The sequence below is a fragment of the Delphinapterus leucas genome, chromosome 4 (genome assembly GCF_059928025.1).
Source record: "Delphinapterus leucas isolate spDelLeu-1000000601 "Yukka" chromosome 4, BTC_Dleu_Yukka2, whole genome shotgun sequence".
Lineage (NCBI taxonomy): Eukaryota > Metazoa > Chordata > Mammalia > Artiodactyla > Monodontidae > Delphinapterus > Delphinapterus leucas.
The window spans coordinates 132,524,007-132,549,776 of record NC_143132.1 but is presented as its reverse complement, the minus strand read 5'-3'; the positions used below and the strand labels follow the sequence as shown (position 1 = coordinate 132,549,776).

The following is a 25,770-nucleotide window of genomic DNA, read 5'->3' as shown; positions in this document are numbered from 1 at the left end:
CCTGGGTTCAGTAACATTATGAAATACAGATATAAGTTAGAATTATACGTAAATATTGGAATTATCAGATACAAATTATAAAATAAATAAATTTACTTGTTAAATAAGGAAAATACAAGACTGAATATACATGGAGAACAATTCCATGAACTTCTTTTTCTTTAAAAAGAACAAAGTAGCTATAATTTCTACAAACGGGCAACAGAGTAACTAAAATAGATTGGCAAAGATGAAAAAAGAGTAAACTGAAGTGGAAGATGGGAAAAATTACGCAGAAATCAGCACAGAAATTTTAAAATACAGAAATGTAAATAGAAGACAGTATGCAAAGTTCAAACAGTTACTAGGGAAGAAGTGAAATAAAATGAGAACAAGCAATATTTAAAGAGATAACTGATGAAAATCAGCAAACAAAAGAAACGCATTCTATACCTAGAACATAATATAGTTAAAACTGCAGAATACCAAAAACAAAGAAATCTTAAACTTTGGGAAAAACAAATACTGAAAAAGAGAAAAATGATTATTCCAAGTTCTCAACAACAATACAAGCCAGAAGACAGTGAAAGTTTTCAACGTGCCGAAAGGAAATAATTGTTAATATTAAATTATATACCCATCAAAATATATTTTAAAAAATAAAGACAACTTAAACACATATCAGACAAAGTTCAACAGAGTCTACAAAATCTCCAACAGAACTTCAAAGGAATTTCTAAATGGTGCCCATCAGGCAGAAGTGATCCCAGATACATATGAAATGAAGAAAAAATTAAAAACATGAAGTGGCATGAACATGCGTAAAGCAAAATAAGCAATAATTCTTTAAAAAAATAATTATAATCGGAAAACTAACATTTAAGTTACAACACAAGAAAGAAAGTAGTTCTTTCTTATCAAAGAATTATGATATTCTAGGTGCTTCTACTGTCTCGGAAAAGGATAAAGGTGGTAATTTCCTTTAGATTTGCATATGTTAAGTATTACTTCTATAATTTCTAGGGTAACCATTTAAATGAATGTGAAGAACATAAAATTGTCCAATGTAGTAGAGGATAAAAAAGGAATTCTTTTATATTGAAAGACCTAAAGGCAACAAAGAAGAGAAAAATAAAGAAATAAACCAAATATCCAGTGATTATATTAAATGTAAAAAAAGGATTAAGTGATACCATTAAAAAAAAAAAAAACAGGGCTTCCCAGGTGGCGCAGTGGTTGAGAGTCTGCCTGCTGATGCAGGGGACGCGGGTTCGTGCCCCAATCCGGGAAGATCCCACATGCCACGGAGTGGCTGGGCCCATGAGCCATGGCCGCTGAGCCTGCGCGTCCGGAGCCTGTGCTCCGCAACGGGAGAGGCCCACATACTGCAAAAAAAAACCCAAAAAAGAACAGTTTTTAGACTGAATAAAAACATACAATTCAGGTTCATGTTGTTTAGAAAAGGTATCTAAGAGGTAAAGATACACAGAAATAATAAAATCAGAAAGGCAGAAAAGGCTGGACCAGAAAACCGTAACAGGTAATGGGCTTCATTAAAATTTAAATAAATAGACTTTTAGAAAAAGGCACTGCCAGAGATAAACAACAACATAAAGTAAATATAAAATATGTGAGTTATAAGAATTATTTCAATATTTGTATGAGCCTAAAAACATAATGAGGATGTGTGAAGGAGAGGATCTGGAGGGGAGAGAGAGGGAGTGGGGAGGCCTTCAAGGACAAATATATAAATCTACAATCATGATGTGGGATTTTATATATATCTCTCTCAGAGATTTCAAGAAAAGCGAACAGTAAGTATAAAATACTTTAACACTATTATTGAACAACCTTAACCTAATGGACACAACTGTACCTAGAAAATACATAATACACATTAATTTCAAGTACACATGGAATATTTGCAAAAACTGACCATAAAACTTTAAAACAATACTACACAAATAAGGAAGGACTGAAATCATACAGAACATTTTCTCTGGTCTCAAGTCAATTAAGCCAAGAAGCAAGCAATAACAAAAGTTAACCAGAAGATCTCATGTTTGAAAATTAAGAAATATGCTTTTAAGTAATCTATGAGTCAAAGAAAAAGAAAATTAAAATACATTTGGAATTAAACTAGTGAAAGTAAACATCATAAAAAGATATAAACATTAAAAATATAAGGGAATATTGCAAACAACTTTATTTTAAAAATTTGAAAATTTAGATGAAATGAGCAATTTTCTAGAAAAATATAACTTGTCAAAATAATAAAACACCTGAAGGGTGCTAAATCAGTTAAAGAAATTGAATCAATAAAGTCTTCCAACAAAAAAATTTCAGGCCCGTATAGTTTCAATAGTGAATTCTATCAAATGTCTGTGAACAATTCATTTAGTTTTCCAGAAAACAGAAAAAGAAGATATTCCATATAATTCACTTTTTGTAGTTAGCAAAGCCTTGATAATATAACCTGAAAAGGAATGAATAAAAAGGGAAAATAGCAGGCCAATCTAATTGATGAATACAAATGTAAAAGATTCTGAACAAGATATTAGCAAACCAAAGCTAGAAATAACTTCAAAAATATAATACACCATGACTGGAGACTAAACAATATGCTACTAAATAACCAAGAGATCACTAAAGAAATCAAAGAGGAAACCAAAATATTACCTAAAAACAAATGGCAATGAAAACAGGACCACCCAAAACCTATGGGATGCACAAAAGCAGTTCTAAGACGGAAGTTTATAGCAATACGATCCTACCTCAAGAAACAAGAAAAATCTCAAATAAACAACCTAACCTTACAAATAAAGCAATTAGAAAAAGAGGAACAAAAAACACCAAAAGTTAGCAGAAGTCATAAAGATCAGATCTGAAATAAATGAAAAAGAAACAAGGGAAACAACAGCAAAGATCAATAAAACTAAAAGCTGGTTTTCTGACAAGATAAACAGAATTGATAAACCATTATCCAGACTCATCAGGAAGAAAAGGAAGACTCAAATCAACATAATTAGAAATGAAACAGGAGAGGTAACAACTGACACCACAGAAATACAAAGGATCATGAGAGAATACTACAAGCAACTATATGCCAGTAATATGGGCAACCTGGAAGAAACAGACAAATTCTTAGAAAAGTATAACTTTCGAAGACTGACCCAGGAAGAAATAGAAAATATGAACATACCAATGACAAATAATGAAATTGAAACAGTGATTAAAAATCTTCCAACAAACAAAAGCCCAGGGCCAGATGACTTCACAGGTGAGTTCTATCAAACGTTTAGAGAAGAATTAACACCCATCCTTCTGAAACTCTTCCAAAATATAGCAGAGGGAGGAACACTCCCAAATTCCTTCTACGAGGCCACCATAACCCTGATACCAAAACCAGAAAAAGATCTCACAAAAAAAGAAAATTACAGGTCAATATCACTGATGAACATAGATGTAAAAAACCTCAACAAAATACTAGCAAACAGAATCCAACAACACATTAAAAGGATCATACACCATGATCAAGTGGGGTTTTATCCCAGGAATGCAAGGATTCTTCAATAAACGCATATGAATCAATGTGATACACTATAATAACAAACTGAAGGATAAAAACCATATGATCATCCCAACAGAGGCAGAAAAAGCTCTAACAAAATTCAACACCCATTTGTGACAAAAACTCTCCAGAAAAGTGGGCACAGAGGAAGCCTACCTCAACATAATAAAAGCCATATATGACAAACCCTCAGGCAACATCATTCCCCATGGTGATAAACTGAAAGCATTTCCTCTAAGATCAGGAACAAAACAAGGGTGCCCACTCTCAACCACTATTATTCAACACAGTTCCGGAAGTTTTAGCCACGGCGATCAGGGAAGAAAAAGAAATAAAAGGAATATAAATTGGAAAAGAAGAAGTAAAACTGTCACTGATGGCAGATGACACGATACTATACATAGAAAATCCTACCGATGCCACCAGAAAACTACTAGAGCTAATCAATGAATTTGTAAAGTAGCAGGATACAAAATTAATGCACAGAAATCTCTTGCATTCCTATACACTAACAACAAAAAATCAGAAGGAGAAATTAAGAAAACACTCCCATTTATCACTGCAACAAAAAGAATAAAATACCTAGGAATAAAACTACCTAAGGAGACAAAAGACCTGTACACAGAAAACTGTAAGACACTCATAAAATAAATCAAAAGAATACAAACAGATGGAGAGATACACCATGTTCTTGGATTGGAAGAATCAACATTGTGAAAATGACTATACTACCCAAAGCAATCTACTGATTCAATGCAATCCCTATCAAATTGCCAATGGCATTTTTCACAGAACTAGAACAAAAAACTTTACAATTTGTATGGAAACACAAAAGACCTCGAAGAGCCAAAGCAATCTTGAGAAACAAAAAAGGAGCTGGAGGAATCATGCTCCTTGACTTCAGACTATACTACAAAGCTACAGTAATCAAGACAGCATGGTACTGGCACAAAAACAGAAATACAGCTCAATGGAACAGGATAGAAAGCCCAGAGATAAACCCATGTACCTATGGTCACCTTATCTTTGACTTAGGATGCAAGAATATACAATGGAGAAAAGACAGTCCCTTCAATAAGCAGTGCTGAGAAAACTGGACAGCTACATGTAAAACAATGAAATTAGAACACTACCTAACACCATACACAAAAATAAACTCAAAGTGTATTAAAGACTTAAATGTAAGGCCAGACACTATAAAACACTTAGAGGAAAACATAGAACACTCTATGACATAACTCACAGCAAAGATCCTGTTCACCCCACCTCCTAGAGTAATGGAAATAAAAACAAAAATAAACAAATGGGACCTAATGAAACTTAAAAGCTTTTGCACAGCAAAGGAAACCATTAGCAAGACGAAAAGACAACCCTCAGAATGGGAGAAAAAATTTGCAAACGAAGCAACTGACAAAGGATTAGTCTCCAAAACATATAAGCAGCTCATGGAACTCAATATAAAAAAAAAGCAAACAATCCAATCTAAAAATGGGTGGAAGACCTCAACAGGCATTTTGCCAAAGAAGACATACAGATTGCCAAAAAACACATGAAAAGATGCTCAACATCACTAATCATTAGAGAAATGCAAATCAAAACCACAATGAGTTATCACCTCATACCTGTCAGAATGGGCATCAACAAAAAATCTACAAACAGTAAATGCTGGAGAGGGTGTGGAGAAAAGGGAACCCTTTTGCACTGTTGGTGGGAATGTAAACTGATACAGCCACTATGGAGAACAGTATGGAGGTTCCTTAAAAAACTAAAAATAGAACTACAATATGACCCAGGAATCCCACTACTGGGTAGATACCCTAAGAAAACTGTAATTCAAAAAGAGAAATGTACCTCAATGTTCACTGCAGCACTATTTACAAGAGCCAGGTCATGGAAGCAACCTAAAAGTCCAACGATAGATGAATGGATAAAGAAGATGTGGCACATATATACAGTGGAATATTACTCAGCCATAAAAATGAACGAAACTGAGTTATTTTGTAGTGAGGTGGATGGATCTAGAGGCTGTCACACAGAGTGAAGTTAAGTCAGAAAGACAAAAACAAATACTATATGCTAACGCAAATGTATGGAATCTTAAAAAATAGTACTGATTAACCTAGTGGCAGGGCAGCAATAAAGACACAGACATAGAGAATGGACTTGAGGACACGAATGGGGAAGGGGAAGCTGGGATGAAGTGAGAGAGTAGCATTGACATATATACACTACCAAATATAAAACAGATGGCTAGTGGGAAGCTGGTGCATAGCACAGGAAGATCAGTTCGATGCTTTGTGATGACCTAGCGGGGTGGGATAGGGAGGGTGGGAGGGAGGCTCCAGAGGGAGGGGATATAGGGATATATGTATACATATAGCTGATTCACTTTGTTGTACAACAGAAACTAACACAACATTGTAAAGCAATTTTACTCCAATAAAGATGTAAAAAAATATATACATAATACACCATGATCAAGTTAAATTCCTTTCAAGTATGCATATTAGATATAACATTAAAAGATCAGGGACTTCACTGGCGCAGTGGCTAAGACTCCACGCTCCAATGCAGGGGGTCTGGGTTCGGTCCCTGGTCAGGGAACTAGATCCCACATGCATGCCACAACTAAGAGTCTGCATTCAACAACTAAGGAGGCCACGTGCCACAACTAAGGAGCTGGTGAGCTGCAACTAAGAAGCCCATCTGCCGCAACTAAGGATCCCACATGCCGCATCTAAGGAGCCAGTGAGCTGCAACTAAAGGAGCCGTGGAGCTGCAACTAAGGAGCCCACCTGCCACAACTACGGAGTCCGCGAGTCGCAAATAAGGAGCCCGCCTGCACAACTAAGTCCTGGTGCAAATAAATAAATAAATAAAAATTTTTTTTTTAAAAAGGATCAGTGGTAGCCAGGGATGAGGGGTGTAGAGTTGGCAAGGGATAAATAGGAGCATAGGAGGGATTTTTAGGACAGTGAAACTATTAATACCATAGTAGTAGATACCTCATGCATTTGTCCAAACCCACAGAAATTTACAATGCACCTGCAGACTAAAAAATTCTCCTGTAATATTAGTAAACAAAGATGTTATGGCCATCAAGCCACGAGGTGCTGCCATGGCTCCCCACTGTGCACCCTGAGGGGAATCAAGATATACAAAAAACAGGATACTGGCCTAAGACAGTTAAGGTGCATATCAAAGGAATGATTTCAAGGAGCCTAGACTCTTGCATCTTCCCATAGATAAAAAGTGCTAAATTCATTAAGATGTCTAGTTTTTCTTTAATTAACAGTAATATTTTGATGTTCTGACTACTTGGTTTTTGTTGCAAAAACTCCTATATACCCTGGTTCCTCCCTTACCTCTTCGAATCAGTCCCTCAGAGCTATCTGAGAGGCTATCTCCTGAGCTTAAGTCCTCAGCAAGTCCACAAAATAAAACAGAATTCTCAACTTTTAGGTTGTGCATTTTTTTTCAGTCGACAAACCCTAATTTAAACTATGAACTTTAGTTAATAATAATGTATCAATATTGGTTCATCAATTTTAACAAATGTACAAGATGTTAATAGGGGAAACTGTGGGGAGGAAAGAAGGGTATATGGGAACTCTAATTTTCGCTCTATTTTTTATAGGAGTTTGTGGTTTACAAAAAAAATTAAGTCTACTTAAGAAAAAAAAGATACTATTTATAAGGAATTTTTTAAATGCCTAAAGTCCAGAAATAAAAATTTTGGTAACACATATATAACACCTTTTCACTCATACACAAAACTACCCTCTAAAATGTTGAATGAAAATAAAGACCTAAATAAAGGGAGCAATATATACAGTGATCATGAACTGGAAGAGTGGATTTTATAAAGATGTAAATTCATCCCCCACTGATGTACAGCAGTGGTTCTCAACTTCTGCCCCGCCCCCACCCAGATATGAACAATGAAGGTTGGGGTGGTTGGACAGTGGCAACAGGTACCTATATCCATTAATAAGTAATTGTGATTATTTAAGAATAGAAATTTTAATTTTTCTTCCAAAATTATGTTTATCATTTTGACTAATAATTCTAAGTTGTTAGGACGTAATTAAATTGTTTGGAATTAACTACTTCGAAAAGAAACTTTTAGGGGCTTTTTTTGGCCTATTGATACCATGAAAAAATTACTGAGACAGTAATCAGCCCATGAGATGCAAAATTCAGGAAACTCTTGACGTCACTGTTCCTGGGTGAGATCAATTCTCTAGCAATCCTAACCTCCTAGAAAGCCCTCATGCATTTGGAAATCCACTGTTAGGAACAAGCACTGCAACACAGAACCATTACTTGGTATAACCAACTAACAAGGTATTTCTAACCCATAATAAACAAGCTTAAGAAACATCCTTAATAACTAAAAAAATCACATTGTCACTGAAAACTATTTATCAATACCTCTGATATATATTTCTTAAATCTGTTATATACTGATGCTAGAATATACCCAAATATGTATGCCTTTACCAGTGGTGTTTTAAACAATAATAATACTTTGAATATAGAGATAACATATCTTTATTTTGTTATACATAATATCATAAATATTATCATTGTGTTCTTAGTTTCCTCAGAACTTATTTCTATGAAAATTTATGAAGTTACATAGCTTTAAAAATGCATAACTGTAAGTGAACAGTGTTTGAATGAACTTCTCCTTTGTGATCTTTCCTACTCGACACTGAATATACCCTATTATCCCACACTGATTTAGTCAGTAGTATATTTTAACTAAGGGTTCCAGAAGTAAAAAGAATTCATTCCAGATGGTTTAAAGAGATTTTAATGAGGAGAACACAGATGTGTGAGCAAGGTTAAGGAAACAGCTAGGGCTGCTGATGCAACTTAAAATAGCTAACGCAGGAAACCAATACCATACCCCAGACTCAAGGATCGAGACGAGAAAATAGTAATAAGAGAGCAAAATAGAAGAGGGGCTGCTGAAACTCTACTCACAACATGGTGTTCCAATCTGTCGTGTCATTTGAGGGATGTCCCTTCTAGTCAAAAAGTAGGAAAATAAGTTTTGTAACTTTTTCCTCCCTTACTTGGTTCTCATCTCACTTTAGCCAAATTTTTTAACATCTTTTTGTTCTTGATTCTTATGTAGTGTTAGAGGAAAATGGGCTGATATGAAAGAACACCAATGTGGATATTGGAAATTACTTTGCAACACAAGTAGTCCTTATAAAATGCAAATCTTATCTCAATAAATAATATAAAAGAATTTCCCCATGTGTCCTTCGCCTTCTGAACTTTCCCTGTAATGTGCCACCTTGCAAATGTTTCCAATATTGTTTGAACTGTAGTTTAACCCATCAATCATTTTTATAACTTACAGATTTTGACTTACACTTAATTTTGAGTCACATTTTATTACCACTCCAAGGTAATAAAAAATTTATTCCATGTTTTCTTCTAGTGCTTTTATTTCTTTCTTTCTGGTATTTACTTGTTCTTTCTAAAAAAAAATTTAGTTTCTGCTATTTATTGTTGTTTTTGTATTTAAACTCCTGATGCACTGGGAATTTATCTTGGTGCACATTATCAAGTAAGGTGTAGATCTGAAATAATTTCAAACACTTTCCACATTTTTATCTTAAGAAGATTTTTTTTAAAGATTTAATTTTATTTATTTTTGGCTGTGTTGGGTTTTCATTGCTGTGCACAGGCTTTCTCTAGTTGCAGCGAGAGGGGGGGCTGCTCTTTGTTGTGGAGCACAGGTTCCAGGCACGTGGGCTTGAGTCACTGTGGCATGTGGGCTCAGTAGTTGTGGCTCACGGGCTCTAGAGCGCAGGCTCAGCAGTTGTGGTGCATGGGCTTAGTTGCTCCACGGCACATGGGATCTTCCCGGACCAGGGCTCGAAACTGTGTCCCCCGCACTGGCAGGCAGATTCTTAACCACTGTGCCACAGGGAAGCCCCTTACAAAGAAGATCTTTTATTCTATCTCTTCTAACTGCCTATTCTAATAAAAAACAAACATACTAATTTATCTATAGTATCTCCATCTCAATAACTCACCAAATTACTGTTTTGTGACACTTTTATTAAAGTACAGTAGTTTACAATATTATATTACTTTCAAGTGTACAACATCATGTTTAATATTTTTATGGATTTAAAGTTATAAAATATTAGCTATACTCCCTGTGCTGTATAATATATTGTTGCATCTTATCTATTTTATACATAGTAGTTTGTGTATCTAACCTCCTACCCCTATTTTGCCCCTCCCCCACCCCTCTTCCAACTAGTAAACTTGAGTTTGTTCTCTATGAGTCAGTTTGTTTTATTATATTTATTCATTTATTTTTTAGAGTCCATATATCATTGATAACATAGAATAGTTTTCTGTCTCCATCTGAATGATTTCACTAAACAAAATAAATCCTGGTTCCATCCAAGTCCTTGCAAATGGCAAAATTTCATTCCTTTTTATGACTCAGTAATATTGCACTGTGTATATATACCACATCTTCTTTATCCATTCCTCTATTATTGGACACTTAGGTTGCTTCCATACCTTGGCCATTGTAAATAATGCTGCTGTGAACACTGGGGTACATATATCTTTTCAAAATAGTGTTTTCATTTTCTTTGGACATATACCCAGGAGTAGAATTGCTAAGTCATATAGTAGTTCTATTTTCACTTTTTTGAAGAACCTGCACAGAGTTTTCCACAATGGCTACACCAAAGTACATTCCCACGGATGTGGGTCTTTTTAATGATAGCCATTCTGACAGGTGTTCAGTGATATCTCACTGTGCTTTTGATTGGCATTTCCATGATGATTAGTGATGCTGAGCATCTTTTCATGTGGCAGTTGGCCATCTGTAAGTCTTCTTTGCAAACATGCCTACTCAGGTCCTCTGCCCAATTTTAATTGGATTGTTTGTTTCTTCAGTGTTGAGTTTTATGAGTTCTTTATGTATTTTGGATATTAACCCCTTGTCAAATATATTGTTTGCAAATATTTCTCCTATTCAGTAGGCGTCCTTTTTTGTTGACAGTTTTCCTTGCTGTGCAAAAGCTTTTAAATTTGATGTAGTCCCATTTGTTTATTTTTCCTTTTGTTTCCCTCGCCTGAAGAGAAACATCCAAAAAAATATTACTAAGACTGATGTCAAAGAGAGGACTGTGACTTCTTCCAGAAGTTTTATGGTTTCAGGTCTTAACATTTAAGTGTTAATCCATTTTGAGTTTGTTTCTGTACATGGTGTGAGAAAGCAGTCCAGTTTGATTCTTTTGCATGTATCTGTCCAGTTTTCCCATCACTATTTTTTGAAGAGACTGTCTTTTTCCTATTATATATTCTTGCTTCCTTTGCTGTAGATTAATTGACCACATGTGGGTCGGTTTCTTTCTGGTCTCTATTCTGTTCCAGTGATCTATCTGTCTTTGTACCAGTACCATACTGTTTTGATTACCATAGCTTTGTAGCATAGTCTGAAATCAGGGAGTAAGATTCCTCCAGCTTTAATCTTTTTAATCAAGATTGCTTTGGCCGTTAAAGGTCTTCTGTGGTTCCATATACTTTTTAGAATTATTCTTGTTCTGTAAAAATCGTCATGGGTATTTTCATATGGATTCTAGTAAATCTGTAGGTAGCTTTGAGTATTACAGACATTTTAACAATATTTATTCTTTCAATCTATGAACATGGGATATCTGGTTTTTTGTATCATCTTTAGTTTCCTTCAACAATGTTTTATGAGTATAGATTTTCCACCTCCTTGGTTAAGTTTATTCTTAGGTATCTTATTCTTTTCAATGAGATTTTAAATGGAATTGTTTTCTTGTATTCTCTGACAGTTCATTACTAATGTTTAGAAAAGCATCAAATTTCTGAATATTAATCTTGTATCCTGTAATGTTACTAAATTCATTTATTAGTTCTAACAATATTTTGGTGGAGACTTCAGGGTTTTCCATATATAGTATCATATCATCTGCAAATAGTGACAGTTTTATTTCTTCCCTTCAAACCTGGATTCCTTTATTTCTTTTTCTTCTCTGATTGCTGTGGCTAAGACTTCCAATACTATGTTAAACAGAAGTGGTGAGAGTGGGCATACTTGTCTTATTCCTGATTTTAGAAGAAAAGCTTTCAGGTTTCCACTACTGAGTATGATGTTAGCTGTGAGTTTGTCATAAACAGACTTTATTATGTTGCCATGTTTCCTCTATACCAACTTCAATGAGAGTTTTTATCACGATTGAATGTTGAATTTTGTCAACTGAAATGACTGTGTGATTTTTATTCTTTTTGTGAATGTGGCGTATCACACTGATTGATTTACAAATGTTGAACCATCCTTGTGTCCCTATATTAAACCCAACTTGGTCATGGTGCATGGTTCTTTTTATATATTGCTGAATTTGGTTTACTAATATTTTCTTGAGGTTTTCTGCAGCTATATTCACCAGAGACATTGGTCTGTAATTTCTTTTTTTCTTTTTTCTTTTGTAGTCTTTGTCTGGTTTTGGTATCTGTGTGATAGTGGCCTCGTAGAATGAATTTGGGAATGTTCCCTCCTCTTCAATTTTTTGGAAAGTCTGAGAAGGATAGGTACGTAGTAGCTATTCTTCATATGTTTGGTAGAATTCCCCAGTGAAGCCATCCAGACCTGGACCACACTTGCCCTGTTCAGAAGTAAGGCCAGGTCAGAGCCAGCTCTAGACCAGTATGTGGTTCAAACCTCTCATTCCCCAAGGAGGATCCCCGAGCTTCTGACACCCTCTCCTCACTAGGGTGCAAGTCCAGACCTGATCATTTCTCCTCCCTTCCTATCCAACTCCATGTGGATCTTTCTTTAGTCTTGGTTATAGAAAAGCCTTTCTCCCAGCCTACACTTTGTTTCAATGACAGTAGGTACACATGTACTGTATTTCTGAGGTGTTCATGGGGGGGAGGGAGCTCAGCATCCTCATATTCTGCCATTCTGATCTCCCTCTTTCAGAATTATTATATTGCCTTTATTAGTTTTGCAAACTTTCTCTTGAAATTTCTAAACTTTCAATATCACTCCCAAATAGTAATCATACTTCATTTTATTATCCAAATGTGTCAGCTTATATTGCCAATATTAAAGAGGAGTTGTGAGAGTGGACATCCCTGCCTTGTTTGACTTCAGTGAAAATGACTCTACTAGTTTCTCTTGAGCATTATGTTGGCTTTGGGGTTAAAAGGCTTTTTTTTCCTTCCATTTTCTACTTTTCACTCTTTACATATCCCTTTATTCATCAATACTCCTCTGTATACTTCCCCCAAAATACAAAACTCTTATACAACTACAGTACAATGATCAGAATGATGAAATTAACAATTTATGTTCTAACCCACAGAACTGATTTCGGATTTCAGTATTTGTCTCAATAATGTTCTTTTTACCAAAAAAAAATCTAAGATCGTGCACTGCATTCAGTTCCTTTAGTATCGAATCTGGAACAGTTCTCTGAGTCATTTCTTTGTATTTCACGATACTGACACTTCTAAAGAGTACAGTATATTGTGAAAAATATATCTCAATTTGAGCTCGTCCAACGTTTCCTCATGAGTAGGTTTAGACTCTGAACTTTTGGCAAGAATACTACAAAAGTGAGGTTGAGTTCTTCTTCTAGGTGTATAACACGAAGTACATGCTATTAACTGGTTCTATAACTGGCAGTGTTCGCTTTCATCATTTGTTCATGGTGGTGTCTACCAAGTCTGTACAGGTAAAGTATCAATACCATTTTACCCATAATAGATATCTTGTAAGGAGACAATCTGAGGAGGTAAATACTGTGTTCTTCAATTCCCCCACTAGTTTTACAGTGCGAGCACTGAGTTAAAAATTTACTTTAGTTTATACTTTTTACACTCGTCAGTGTGGTTATGTTATTTATGCTATGGCATGGCATGGTTCATCTGTTCTGATAGCATCCAGTTTTAGGATTTTCCCTCCATCTTTATTGATTTTTCTTTTTTTTCTTTCTGAGTATGTGAAACATGAAGACAACTCCAAAGTCAAGACTATTCAAAAAGTATATTCCAGTAAGTATCATCCCTTTACCTCAATTCCCTCTAAGCTTTCCACTTCATTTACATACACACACACCCAACGGGTAGCCAATCATTCTATCTTATCTTTTTTTTTCTTTTTGGTCAAGTGACCAGATATATGTGTATATTCTATTATTTCCCTTTCTTTCTTCTAAAAAAAACCTCGAATACTTTTAGACACTCTTTTGCACTTTTCACTTAAAAAAATGTATCCTGAAAATCTCCCTGCATTAGTCCACAGAGATCTTCCTCATAATTTTTTGCAATGACAAAAAAATCCATTGTGTAAGTTGTACCACAGTTTATTCAATCATTGTCCTATATCTCAGCATTTAGGTTGTTCCCAGTATTTTACAAGTACAAACAATATGGTATTTAGTAACCCTGTGAATTTGTTTTCGTAAAACTGGAGGTATATCTTCATGGCAAATTCCAGAAACAGGATGGCTAGGTCAAAAGATAAAAACATATGTAATTTTGGTAGATAATGTCAAATTTCTTTCCATGAGAATTGTATCAATTTGATTTCCCACAAACAATGTAATAGTGTCTGTTTCCTCACAACCTAAAAAAAAGAGTGTTGTTATAACTTAATTTTTATCAATCTGATAGGCGAAAATGGTATCTTGGTGTAGCTGTATTTTGTAGTTCTTTTCTTTCATATGTTTTAATATCTGCTTACTACAGTTTCACAGGTACTTGGGTCTATTTTAGATTTTTACTATACTGCACTGATGTGAGAGACAGTAAGTTTTCTCTCTTAAACATATTAAGAAAATATGCATCTATGTCTGTTTTATTAGAATGTTTTAAAATCCATTTTGTCAAATGTTTTTTCAGGAACTACGAAAATAGCTGAAAGGAAGTGGCAAGGGATAAGAACAGAAAATTCAAGAAAAAGAAACAGAAATGGCTCTTAAGCCACACTCGTAAGAGAAATACAAATTAAATCATGCAAATACAAAAATTAACCATGGATCAATGACCTACATATAAGATCTAAAATGATAAAACTATTAGAAGAAAACATAGAGATAAATATTCAGGCTCTTAGAATTTGCAATAGATTCTTAGATTTGACACCACAAGCATGAGTAAAAAAATGAAAAAACAGGTAAGTTGGACTTCATAAAAGTTTAAAACTTTTGTTCATCAAAGAATATCTTTAAGAAAGTGAAGAGACAACCTACAGAGCGGGAAGCCAATAGCTGCAAGTTATTAACAGTTGCATGTTGTATATCTGATAAGGGTTTAATATCCAGAATATATAAAGAACTCTAATAACTCACAACAAAAATAAAAAGCATCTAATTTTAAAATAAGCACAGGATCAAATACACATTTGTTCAAGAAAGATATACAAATTGCCAAAAGTACATGAAAAGATGCTCAAGATCACTGGTGATTAAGAAAATGCAAATCAAAACCATAATAAGAAATCACTTCATACCCCCTAGGTCAATAAAATTTAAAAATCGGAAAATAAAAGTGTTTTAGAGGATGTGGAGAAATAAGAATCTTCATACATTTCTGGAATTTAAAATGGTGCCGCCGCTGTGAAAACAGTTTGGCAGTTCCTCAAAAAGTTAAAATAGAATTACCATATGATCCAGCAATTTCACTCCTAGGTATTTACACGAAAGAATTAAAAAATAAGCACTCAAGCAGATATCTGCCCACGAATGCTCACAGCAATATTCACAGCAACCAAAAAGTGAAAACAACCCAATGTCCATTGACAGATGAACGGATAAACAAATTGTAACACATACATAAAATGAAATAAATTATCAGTACATGCTACTACTTGGATAAACCTTGAAGACATTATGCTAAATGAAAGATATCAAAAACAAAAGGTCACATATTGGACAATTCCTTTTATATAAAATGACTAAAACAGGCAAATCCATAGGAGTAGAAAGCAGATCAGTGGTTGCCAAGGGTTGCAGGGAAGAAGGGAATGAGGAATGACTACGTAATGGATATTAGGTATCCTTCTGGGGTGATAAAAAGAAGTTCTGATACTAGAGAGAGGTGGTTGCACAACACTGTTAATGTGCTAAAAACTACTGAACTGCCCACTTTAAAATGGTTGTTAATTATTTAAGTGAATTTCACCTCAATTTAAAAAAATCATACTGACATATTTTTAAATCATTCCTAAGAGCAATACAAAAATTTGATAAAAACGCTTTGTTGAAAAGACCAAGAAGAAACAGACATTTTCATATATTAATGATAGGAGTAAAAATGGGTACAATTCCCATATCAGGAAATTTGGCAATATCTAATATAATTACAAATATATTAACCTACAGACATTCTTCCACCAGGAGCAAGTAAAGGTACACACAAAATTACTCACTGTAACAGAAAAAGACTACAGATAATGCAATGGTCTGTTAACAGAAGACTAATTAAATAAATTGTTGTACATACACACAAAGAAATGAATGCTATGATGCTGGAAAAGGGAGGGGAGGGGAGGGGAGGGGAGAGGAGAAGGGAAGGAAGGAAGGAAACCAAGAAAGCTCTCTATACACCAGTATCTTTTTTTTTGGAGGGGGTGCGGAAAGAGCATATATTTCCTATTTATATAGATAGACAAATATACAACAAAGTAGTTAAGAGCAATTAACTCTGTGGACATAGATAGGAAGGCAAGAAGTGGTAAAGGCTTTTTGCTTTACATATCTCTCTTTTTTTTTTTTGGTTTTTTGAACCATGGGAATGAATTACAAAAGGAAAAAATTTTAAGACTACCAGTTGTTTTAAAATCAAAACTCAATATAACAGGACAATTACACAGTTTAGACAAGATAACACATGTAAAGCACATCACTCAGTGCTTGCCTTTCCCATTTTAAGACTGTAAAATTAACAAACTCACTTTCCTTCAAATAAACTAATCTCTTGCCAATCCTCACCTGTCTCTATGCTCTAGGATTCAGCCATAAACTCTCTTTATGTCCTACAGTGTGCTGTATTTTCTTGTCTTCCGGAATTTTTACACAGTCTGTTAACTTTGGCCTTTCTCCTCCTCCTTAATTTTCTCTTACTCAACCTCAGTCCCAGGGTAGAGTTTCTTCCTCTGAGATGCATTTACTTACAAATATCCCCACATTCACACATACACAGAAACACACAGCCTAGGTTGGATCAGAAGCCCCTCCTTGTTATTCCCACACTACCTTCTGGTTAGACATATAGACTTCAGATTGAGACAAGCCTGAATCTAAATCGTGAATTTGGCACTTACAAACTGTATGATGTCCAAAAACGAACCTAAGCCCTGTATTCTCAGTTTCCTGAACTACAGAATAAAAATCACATCTGACTGATAGAAGTGTCAAACCAATATTAAATGAGCTAATGTATGTAAAGCACACAGCTTGGCACATACTAGTCATTAAACTGTAACCAGTTTTATTATTATTACTTTCATGGCACTGAGCACTTTAGTAAACTATTGGTATATTTCCCTCTTTTTCTCTGCGATAAAGCCTTCTTTAAAAATTAAACTTACTCTTAATACTGGGGCAGAGACTGTCTTGATAATATCTGTATACTTTGGAACAGTGCTTAGTATAACTTAGGTACTCTATAAATATTTGATAAACTTATGTCAATATGGTGAGCGATAACTTAGAAATAAGAAAACCTTCAAGAAATCAATTTGATCAGTGATCTCAATAAAAGACAACCATTCTTTCTGTATTAATAAGCAAAGAACGGTGTTTACCAACTGATTTTCCCCATGTAGCACATTTAACCTGTTAATATTTATTCTAGAGAAGAAAAGTATCTATCAGTTATCTATTAATATGATAAAAATAAAACTTTACTTTTAACAAATTGTCTATGGATTCCAAATGACTGTAAACTTAAGAAAACTGATTTTCATACTTATGTTACCTTGAATTATTTAAGCTTCAAGCATTTCATCTATAACATGAGGACTCAATGAATTTTAGCAACTAGCACAGTTTACAATATGGAGCACAGATACAAATAATATCAGTAAATATTAATTATAAAATCTTATGATCTAAAAAGCCAATTCATTAATTTAAGATTTCCTTCAAAATATTAAAAAATTCAGAAGTCTGTTGAGTAAAACTGAACCAGAAAAAAAAGAGAAATATACTTAAATAAAAATAATTTTATCAGAAAAAGATGAGCACATAATTCCAGGATGAATTATAAAATGACTAACACAAGGTAAAGTAAAATTGACACTGCTGGACTGACAGTCTTAATGTACATCATTTATTCCAACATTTTGTACCTCGACATCCTGAACACTGGATAAAAAAGTTGATTAAATCCAGAAGTGCGATGTCCCTGTCTTGTTTATATGATTCAATCCAGTCATCAACCACAGACTGTGGGGGGAAAAAAACCATAAAATTAAAAATTAAAAAATTTATAGCAAATAAATTTTCAAAAAATTCCTGTTTTTCCATGTGTATCTATTTAAACAAGAAAACTACTTACCTAAAATTATCTCTCTGTAGCCAAAAAAAAGTAGAGATTCCCTCATGTTGAAAGGCAATTCAAAGGTAAATTACTAGGTTTCAGAAATTTGTGCAAAATAGAGCACAATATAAGCCTGACTTTACCAGTCACATTAAGTCCAATAATTATTAAACAACTATAGATACTAATATTCAAACCATACTGTGAAAATAACACAAAAAGTAACTTCACTTATACATAGATATAAGCTTTCTGAGTATCAGAAAACCCAGCAGAGAATAAAAAGAATACACACCATATATAATAAAATGCATTTTTTCCCAGGTATACAAGGATGACTCAATATTAGGAACTCAAACAATTCAATTTATCAACAATGTAAAGAAGAAAAATAAATGATTTTAATACTAGATCTCAAAAAGGTATCTGATAAAAATCCTGCAGCTTAATAAAAAATGTCTAGAAAAACTAGTGTTATGTGATATGTTGGTAAACAACATAAAGACAAAGACTACAACATATTTGTTGTTGAAATCCTTAACACTTTTCAGCTGTAAAAAAGAATGAGGCAAGGATGCATCCCTAAGCATTCAACACAGATTTTAAAAGTTTTTAGTTTGTGCAAAAATTAGTAAAATATCAGTAAGCACAATTCTCCTTTCCTATAGTTGATAAGAAAATTTGAGTCTCTACCAAACTGACTTGAAAGATTAATAAAAAAATTTGACAAGACAACTGACAAAAGATAAATGTACAAAATAAAATTTTAATAGTGGCAATATATAAGAAATATAAATAGATTGAGAAGGCTGTTCACAATGAAAATCATCTAAAAACAAACTCAAAGACTGTATAAATTTTAATGATGAAAATTATAAAAAACTTACAGGATATTGAAAATGACTTAAACTGGTTTCATATACTGAATTTTTAAAAAAAGATTTAGTGCTGTATCAATAGTCTTTCCAAATTGCTAGATAAATTTAATGTGATTCCACTTAGCATACTACCAGGCAGAATTGTTGAGGGTCTTTCTGGGGGTGGGAGGTGGGAAAGCACAGGAGACCAATAAAAATAATTTTTTAAACAATTTTAAATAAATTTTTAGTTTTGTACTTAGGTATAATTATATACAGTAAATGCGTAAATCTTAAGTTACTCCTTGATGAAAGTTTACATATACATACACCTGTATAACCATAACCAAAATGAAAATATAAAAAAATTTCCAGAACTGAAACAGGCCACCTCATGTTCCATTCCAGGCAGTAACCATCACAAATGTCAACAGTTTAACTATTATTCCTTTACAGTAGATATGTTTTTGAAATTCATATAATACTGTGCTTTGTGTTTGATCTCTTCCAGTCAATGTTTTATCAGTGAGATTCAGTCATGTTATAGTATGTGTTATCAGTAATTCCTTGTTTGTACTGCTGGATAGTATTTCATTGTATTAATATAGCATATTTTATAACCCATTTTACTACTGATGTACATGAGAGTCATTTCCGTTTTAGGGCTATCACAAATAAAACTGTTATGAACATACCTGTACACATTGTTTGACATACACATTTTTTCTGCAGTATATATACCTAGTAGCAGACTTATTAACAAACAGAATACACATATATTGAGGGCCAGTACACAATGTCATCCAATTTTCCAAAACAGATGTATTAAATTATACATCCTCCAGCAATGTATGATATTAGGTGCTCCACATCCTCACCAATACCAGGTGTTGTCAGCCCTTTTATTTTAACCCATTCTGCTGGAGCGTACCCCTTTCCCTTCTTTAATGATCTCTTCTGAGGAGCAATCGTATTTCCTTCTCTAATATGAAAGGGGGACTTTATCATTAACTGCTGATGTATATAACACTGTTTCTCTGTCTCATCACATTAGTGTCTGGAAGATTTTGTTTTAAAAGTACAAAGAAAATACAACGGTGGTAGGAGAGGCTAAAAAGAAAAAGAAAGAACAGCATGGTATCTGTTCAGGGTTCACTTCTGTTGCATAATGTGTTCAGGCCCTCTTGGCTAAAAATGGTGGTGAGGCCTAAGAATGGATAGAGCAGGTTAACAATGACTTTGAGACTCAGGAGCAAAGCAGAAATGCTTTGTGACCCAGGTAATGAAGTATGGCACAAAGCAGAGAAGGAAGCCATTTCCCCACTTCTATATGGGGCCCAGCATTGTGAACACACTCTGAACATGGTGACCAAATTTTTCTTTAGCTCCCAAAGCACAAATATTAATTTATAATCCCACCAGTTATATATGAAGAGCACAAAACATTCTGAATAAATAAGACTAATGAGGAGGGACTTGCATTAGAAATATTAAAATAATACAAAAATACTGAAAACAATATAGATTGAAAGTAATGTAGGCCTAGAAAATACAAGACAGTAGAGCACAGAAACAGATCCAGGTATATTTAAAACAAGCTATAACAGAGGAGATATTTCAATTTTAGATGGAAAAGGGTGGTTTATTTAATAAATAATACTGATATAATTGGTTATTCACCTGGAAGGAAACAAAGTTATACCTTTTAAAAGTTAGCAGAGACGTGTAGGGGCAAAGGAATCTAAACAACTAATACAATACCGTAGTGAAGAATTCAATACAGAATGTATTTATTATTTATTTACCCATTCAACCATTCTGTATCTTTTGATTAGAGAACTTAGTGAATTTACATTTAAAGTAACTACTGATAGGTATGTGCTTATTGCCATTTTGTTAATTGTTTTCAAGCTGTTTTTGTAGTTCCTCTCTATTCCTTTCTTCTTCTCTTGCAACAAATGAAAATGGCAATGTAACATACCAAAATTTATGGGATGCAGCAAAAGCAGTTCTAAGAGAGAAGTTCACTGTGATAAATACCTACCTCAAGAAACAAGAAAAATCTCAAATAAACAACCTAACTTTACACCTCAAGGAATTTTTTAAAAAAAAAGAACAAATGAAGCCCAAAGTTAGTGGCAGGAAGGAAATAATAACGATTAGAGCAGAAATAAATGAAACAGAGACTAAAAAGCCAACAGAAAAGATCAATGAAACTAAAAGCTGGTTCTTTGAAAAAATAAACAAAATTGACAAACCTTTACCTAGACTCACCAAGAAAAAAAGAGAACTCAAAAAAATAAAATCGGGGCTTCCCTGGTGGCACAGTGGTTGAGAGTCCGCCTGCCGATGCAGGGGATGCGGGTTCGTGCCCCGGTCCGGGAGGATTCCACATGCCGCAGAGCCGCTGGGCCCGTGAGCCATGGCCGCTGAGCCTGCACGTCTGGAGCCGGTGCTCCACAACGGTAGAGAGGCCGCAGCAGTGAGAAGCCCACCGCAAAAATAAATAAATAAATAAAATCAGAAATAGAAGTTACAACTGATTCCACAAAAATGCAAATGGTCATAAGAGACTACTATGAACAATCATATGCCAACAAATTGGACAACCTAGGAAAAAAATGAGTAAATTCCTAGAAACATACAACCTAGTAATACTATATCATGATGAAATGGAAAATCTAAACTGACCCCAATTACTAGCAAGGATTTTGAATCAGTAATTAAAAACCTCCCAACAAACAAAAGTCCAGGACCAGAAGGCTTCACTGATGACTTCTAACAAACATTCTAAGAATTAAAGCCAGTCCTTCTCAAACTCTTTCAAAAAAAGGAAGAGAGTGGAAATCTTCCAAACACATTTTATGAGGCCAGTACTACCCTGATACCAAAACCAGATAAAAAATGCCACAAGAAAAGCCCAATATTCCTGATAAACATAGATGCAAAAATCCTCAACAAATATTAGCAAATCAAATTCGGCGATGCATTAATAGGATCATATACCATGACTGAGCAGGATTTAGTCCTGTAATGCAAGGATGGTTCAAGATGCAAAAATAAATGTGATACACATTAACAGAATAAAAGATAAAAACTGCATGATCATATCAATAAGTGCAGGAAAAGCTTCTGACACAATACAGTATTCATTTATGACAAAAACTCTAAAACAAACTGGGTATAGAAGGAACAAACCTCAACACAATAAAGGCCATATATAACACCCACAGCCAACATTACTCAATAGTGTAAGGCTGAAAAGATTTTCTCTAAGATCAGGAAAGACCAGAGTGAACAAACACTCTCATCACTCCTAGTCAACATAATACTAGAAGTCCTAGCCAGAGCAATCAGTCAAGAAAAATAAAAGGTATCCAAATAGAAAAGGAAGAAGTAAAACTTTTTTTTTCAGATGATATGACCTTCCATACAGAAAATCTTAGACTCCATCAAAAAACTGTTAGAAAAAATAAACTTATTAAGTTGCAGGATACAAAATCAACATACAGAAAATAGTTGCATTTCTATACTACATAAAATCACATTTCTATATTAAATCAAATTTAATAAATCACTAAATTTAATAGCAAAAAATCCAATTTAAAAGTTGGCAGAGAAACTGAATAGTTTTCCAAAGAAGGAATACAAATGGCCAAGAAATATGTGAAAAGACGCTCACCACCACTAATCATCAGGAAAATGTAAATCAAAACCACAATGAGATATTAATGTCACACCTGTTTGCAACAGCTATTAAAAAGATAAGAGATAACAAGTGTTGGTGAGGGTGTGCATTGCTAGTGGGAATGCCAACTGGTACAGCCACTACGTAACACAGTACAGATGTTCCTCAAAAAATTAAAAAATAGAACTACCATATGATCCAGAAATCCCACTTCTGGATATATATGCAGAGGAATTAAAATCAGGATTTTATTAAAATATCTGCACTTCCATGTTCACTGCATTCACAATAGCCAAAATATGGAAACAAGCTCAGTGTCTGTTAAAAGATGAATGGATAAGGAAAATGTGGTGTATATACACACACACACACACAATGGAATACTAATTCGTCCATGAGAAAGAAGGAAATCCTGCCACTTGAAACAACTTGAATGAACCTTGAAGGCACTGTACTAGGTGAAGTAAGTCAGAGAAAGACAAATACTATATGATAACACTTATATGTGGAATCTAAAAAAAAAAGCCAAACTCAGAGAAATAGACACAGAGTGGTATTTACCAGGACTTGAGGGTAAGGGAAATGGTGAGAAGTTGGTCAAAGGGTACAAACTTCCAGTTGAAAGATTAACAAGTTCTGGGAATACAACATACAGAACAGTGACTATAGCTAATAATACTGTATTATATACTTGAATGTTGCTAAAAGAGTACATCTTAAATGTTCTCACCAGAAAAAACAAATGGTAATAATGTGAAGGGATGGAGATGTCAGTTAAAGCTATGGTGGTAATTATTTTGCCACATGCTAATGTATCAAATCAACACACTGTACACCTTAAACTTACACAATCTTATAGTCAATTTTATCTCAATAAAGGTAGAGGAAATAAAAAAGAAAAAACTGCCCATCTAGAATTTTGTATCTGGCCAAAAGGTATCTTTCAAGTAAAAGCAACATAAAAACTTTTCAAAGAAAACTAAAACAAAACCAAGCAGATAGACTAATATACACTCCTCTTGAAAGAAAACTACCCAGACTGAATAAAAATCAATCACATGATATTTACAAGAAACACACTTTAAATATAATAGCACAGATAGGTTGCACTAAAAGGGAGAAAAAATGTATATCATGCAAACATTAACTATAAAAAAAGCTGTTATGACTAAGTTTACAGCAGACAAATCAAAACAAGGAATTACAAACAAAAAAAAAACATACTTTATGGGACTTCCCTGGTGGCGCAGTGGTTAAGAATCTGCCTGCCAATGCAGGGGACACGGGTTTGAGCCCTGATCTGGGAAGATCCCACATGCCACGGAGCAACTAAGCCCGTGTGCCACAACTACTGAGCCTGTGCTCCAGGGCTCACGAGCCATGACTACTGAAGCCCGCACCTAGAGCCCATGCTCCACAACAAGAGAAGCCACCTCAATGAGAAGCCCACACATCACAAGGAAGAGTAGCCCCCGCTCACTGCAACTAGAGAAAGTCCGCGCACACCAACGAAGACCCAATGCAGCCATAAATAAATAAATAAATTTAAATAATAAATAAATAAATGTCAGTGTTTACATTATTAAAAAAACATACTTTATAATAATAAAGTGCTACATTCATCAGAAAGATAAAACAATTATAATTTTTTACATACCAAATAACAAGAGTCCCAAAATACATAAAGCAAAACTGAACTGAAAGTAAAAATACGCAAATCGATAACCACAGTTGAGATTTTTACTGTATGTCTATTGGTAACTGATAAAAGAAGCAAACACACAAACAAAAAATAGCAAACATACAGAAGATTTGAACAGCACTGCTAATAAACATGACCTAATCAACATGTATAATTACAACACCAACAATTAGAGAATACACATTCATTTTAGGTACACATTGAACATTCACCAAAAGACCAAAAAGCAAGTCTTTATGAGTTTTTAAGGATGGAAAAAACACAGGGCACGTTCTCGGACCATTTTAGATTTAAATTAGACATCAGTAACAAAAACGTTACCTAAAATATCCCCAAATGTTTTGGTAATTAGGGAATATTTTGAAGTGAATGATAATGAAAATGCAACATATCATTTGTAGAATGCAGGTAAAATAGTGCTTAAAGGGAAATTTATAGCTTCACATACTTTATAATAAAAGAAGTTCTAAATCAATGATTTAAGCTCCCACCTTAAGAAACACACATTACATTTAAATGTTGGTTGTCCTCAATTAGGGAGCAGGGAAAGATATTACTCCAAGATTACAAGAAGAAACATTTCTAATAACATATCCACAGCCTCTCAAAGAGGTCATAGCCTTAGAACATCTAAAATACGAGGTATAGTCACACAGTCATTCTGGGACCTAAGCTGACAGAGGCTCTATTATCCTCTCTAAGAGGTTTCTAAGGTTGATCCTGAAAAGTCAATATCCAGCTGATGAAGAAGTAAACACAGAAAAGCATGGCAGATTTTTGTAATTCAGCTTTGGAAGTAGTACATATCACTTTCTCTAATACTTCATTGGCAAAAACTTGTAAACTAGCCACACCTAGATAGAAGGGGAGCAGAGGGCTTCCCTGGTGGCGCAGTGGTTGAGAGTCCGCCTGCCAATGCAGGGGACACGGGTTCGTGCCCCGGTCCGGGAAGATCTCACATGCCGCGGAGCGGCTGGGCCCATGAGCCATGGCCGCTGAGCCTGCGCGTCCGGAGCCTGTGCTCCGCAACGGGAGAGGCCACAACAGTGAGAGGCCCGCATACCGCAAAAAAAAAAGGGGGGGGGGGGCGCAGAAACATGAAGTCTGTTTTGGCCAGTGCCCTCCTGGAACTTTCTCCACGATGAAAAAAGAAAAATAAATTTTCGGTAAGTGGCCAGTCATCTCTGCCAAAATCTGCCCCTGTGGCTATAAATATTTATATGCAGCCTTCTTCCTACACAGAAATAATACTCACCTGCATGGATACTGTAAGTACTGTTTACTGGGGCAAAAATACTATCAATTTAAATGTCTATAAAAGAAGGTTTCACCAAACTAGAATAAAATGTAACTAACAAATGAGCTGTACTGATACGTTAGCACTAATGATACAGTAAGTTATTTG

The 25,770-nt window shown here is 34.5% G+C and overlaps 1 protein-coding gene across 3 annotated transcripts in view; it reads right to left on the bottom strand.

Annotated features, from left to right (window-relative positions):
• STAG1 (STAG1 cohesin complex component) overlaps positions 1-25,770 on the bottom strand; it is a 441,577-nt gene that overhangs the window by 239,276 nt on the left and 176,531 nt on the right. For 2 of the 3 annotated variants that reach the window (XM_089910049.1, XM_022582560.3), the window contains one exon: positions 17,928-18,024. In XM_089910049.1, coding sequence (XP_089766175.1) covers positions 17,928-18,024 — 97 coding nt within the window. Of the gene's footprint in view, positions 1-17,927; positions 18,025-21,249 lie in introns of all 3 variants that reach the window. The other variant, XM_089910050.1, reaches the window with a different exon arrangement.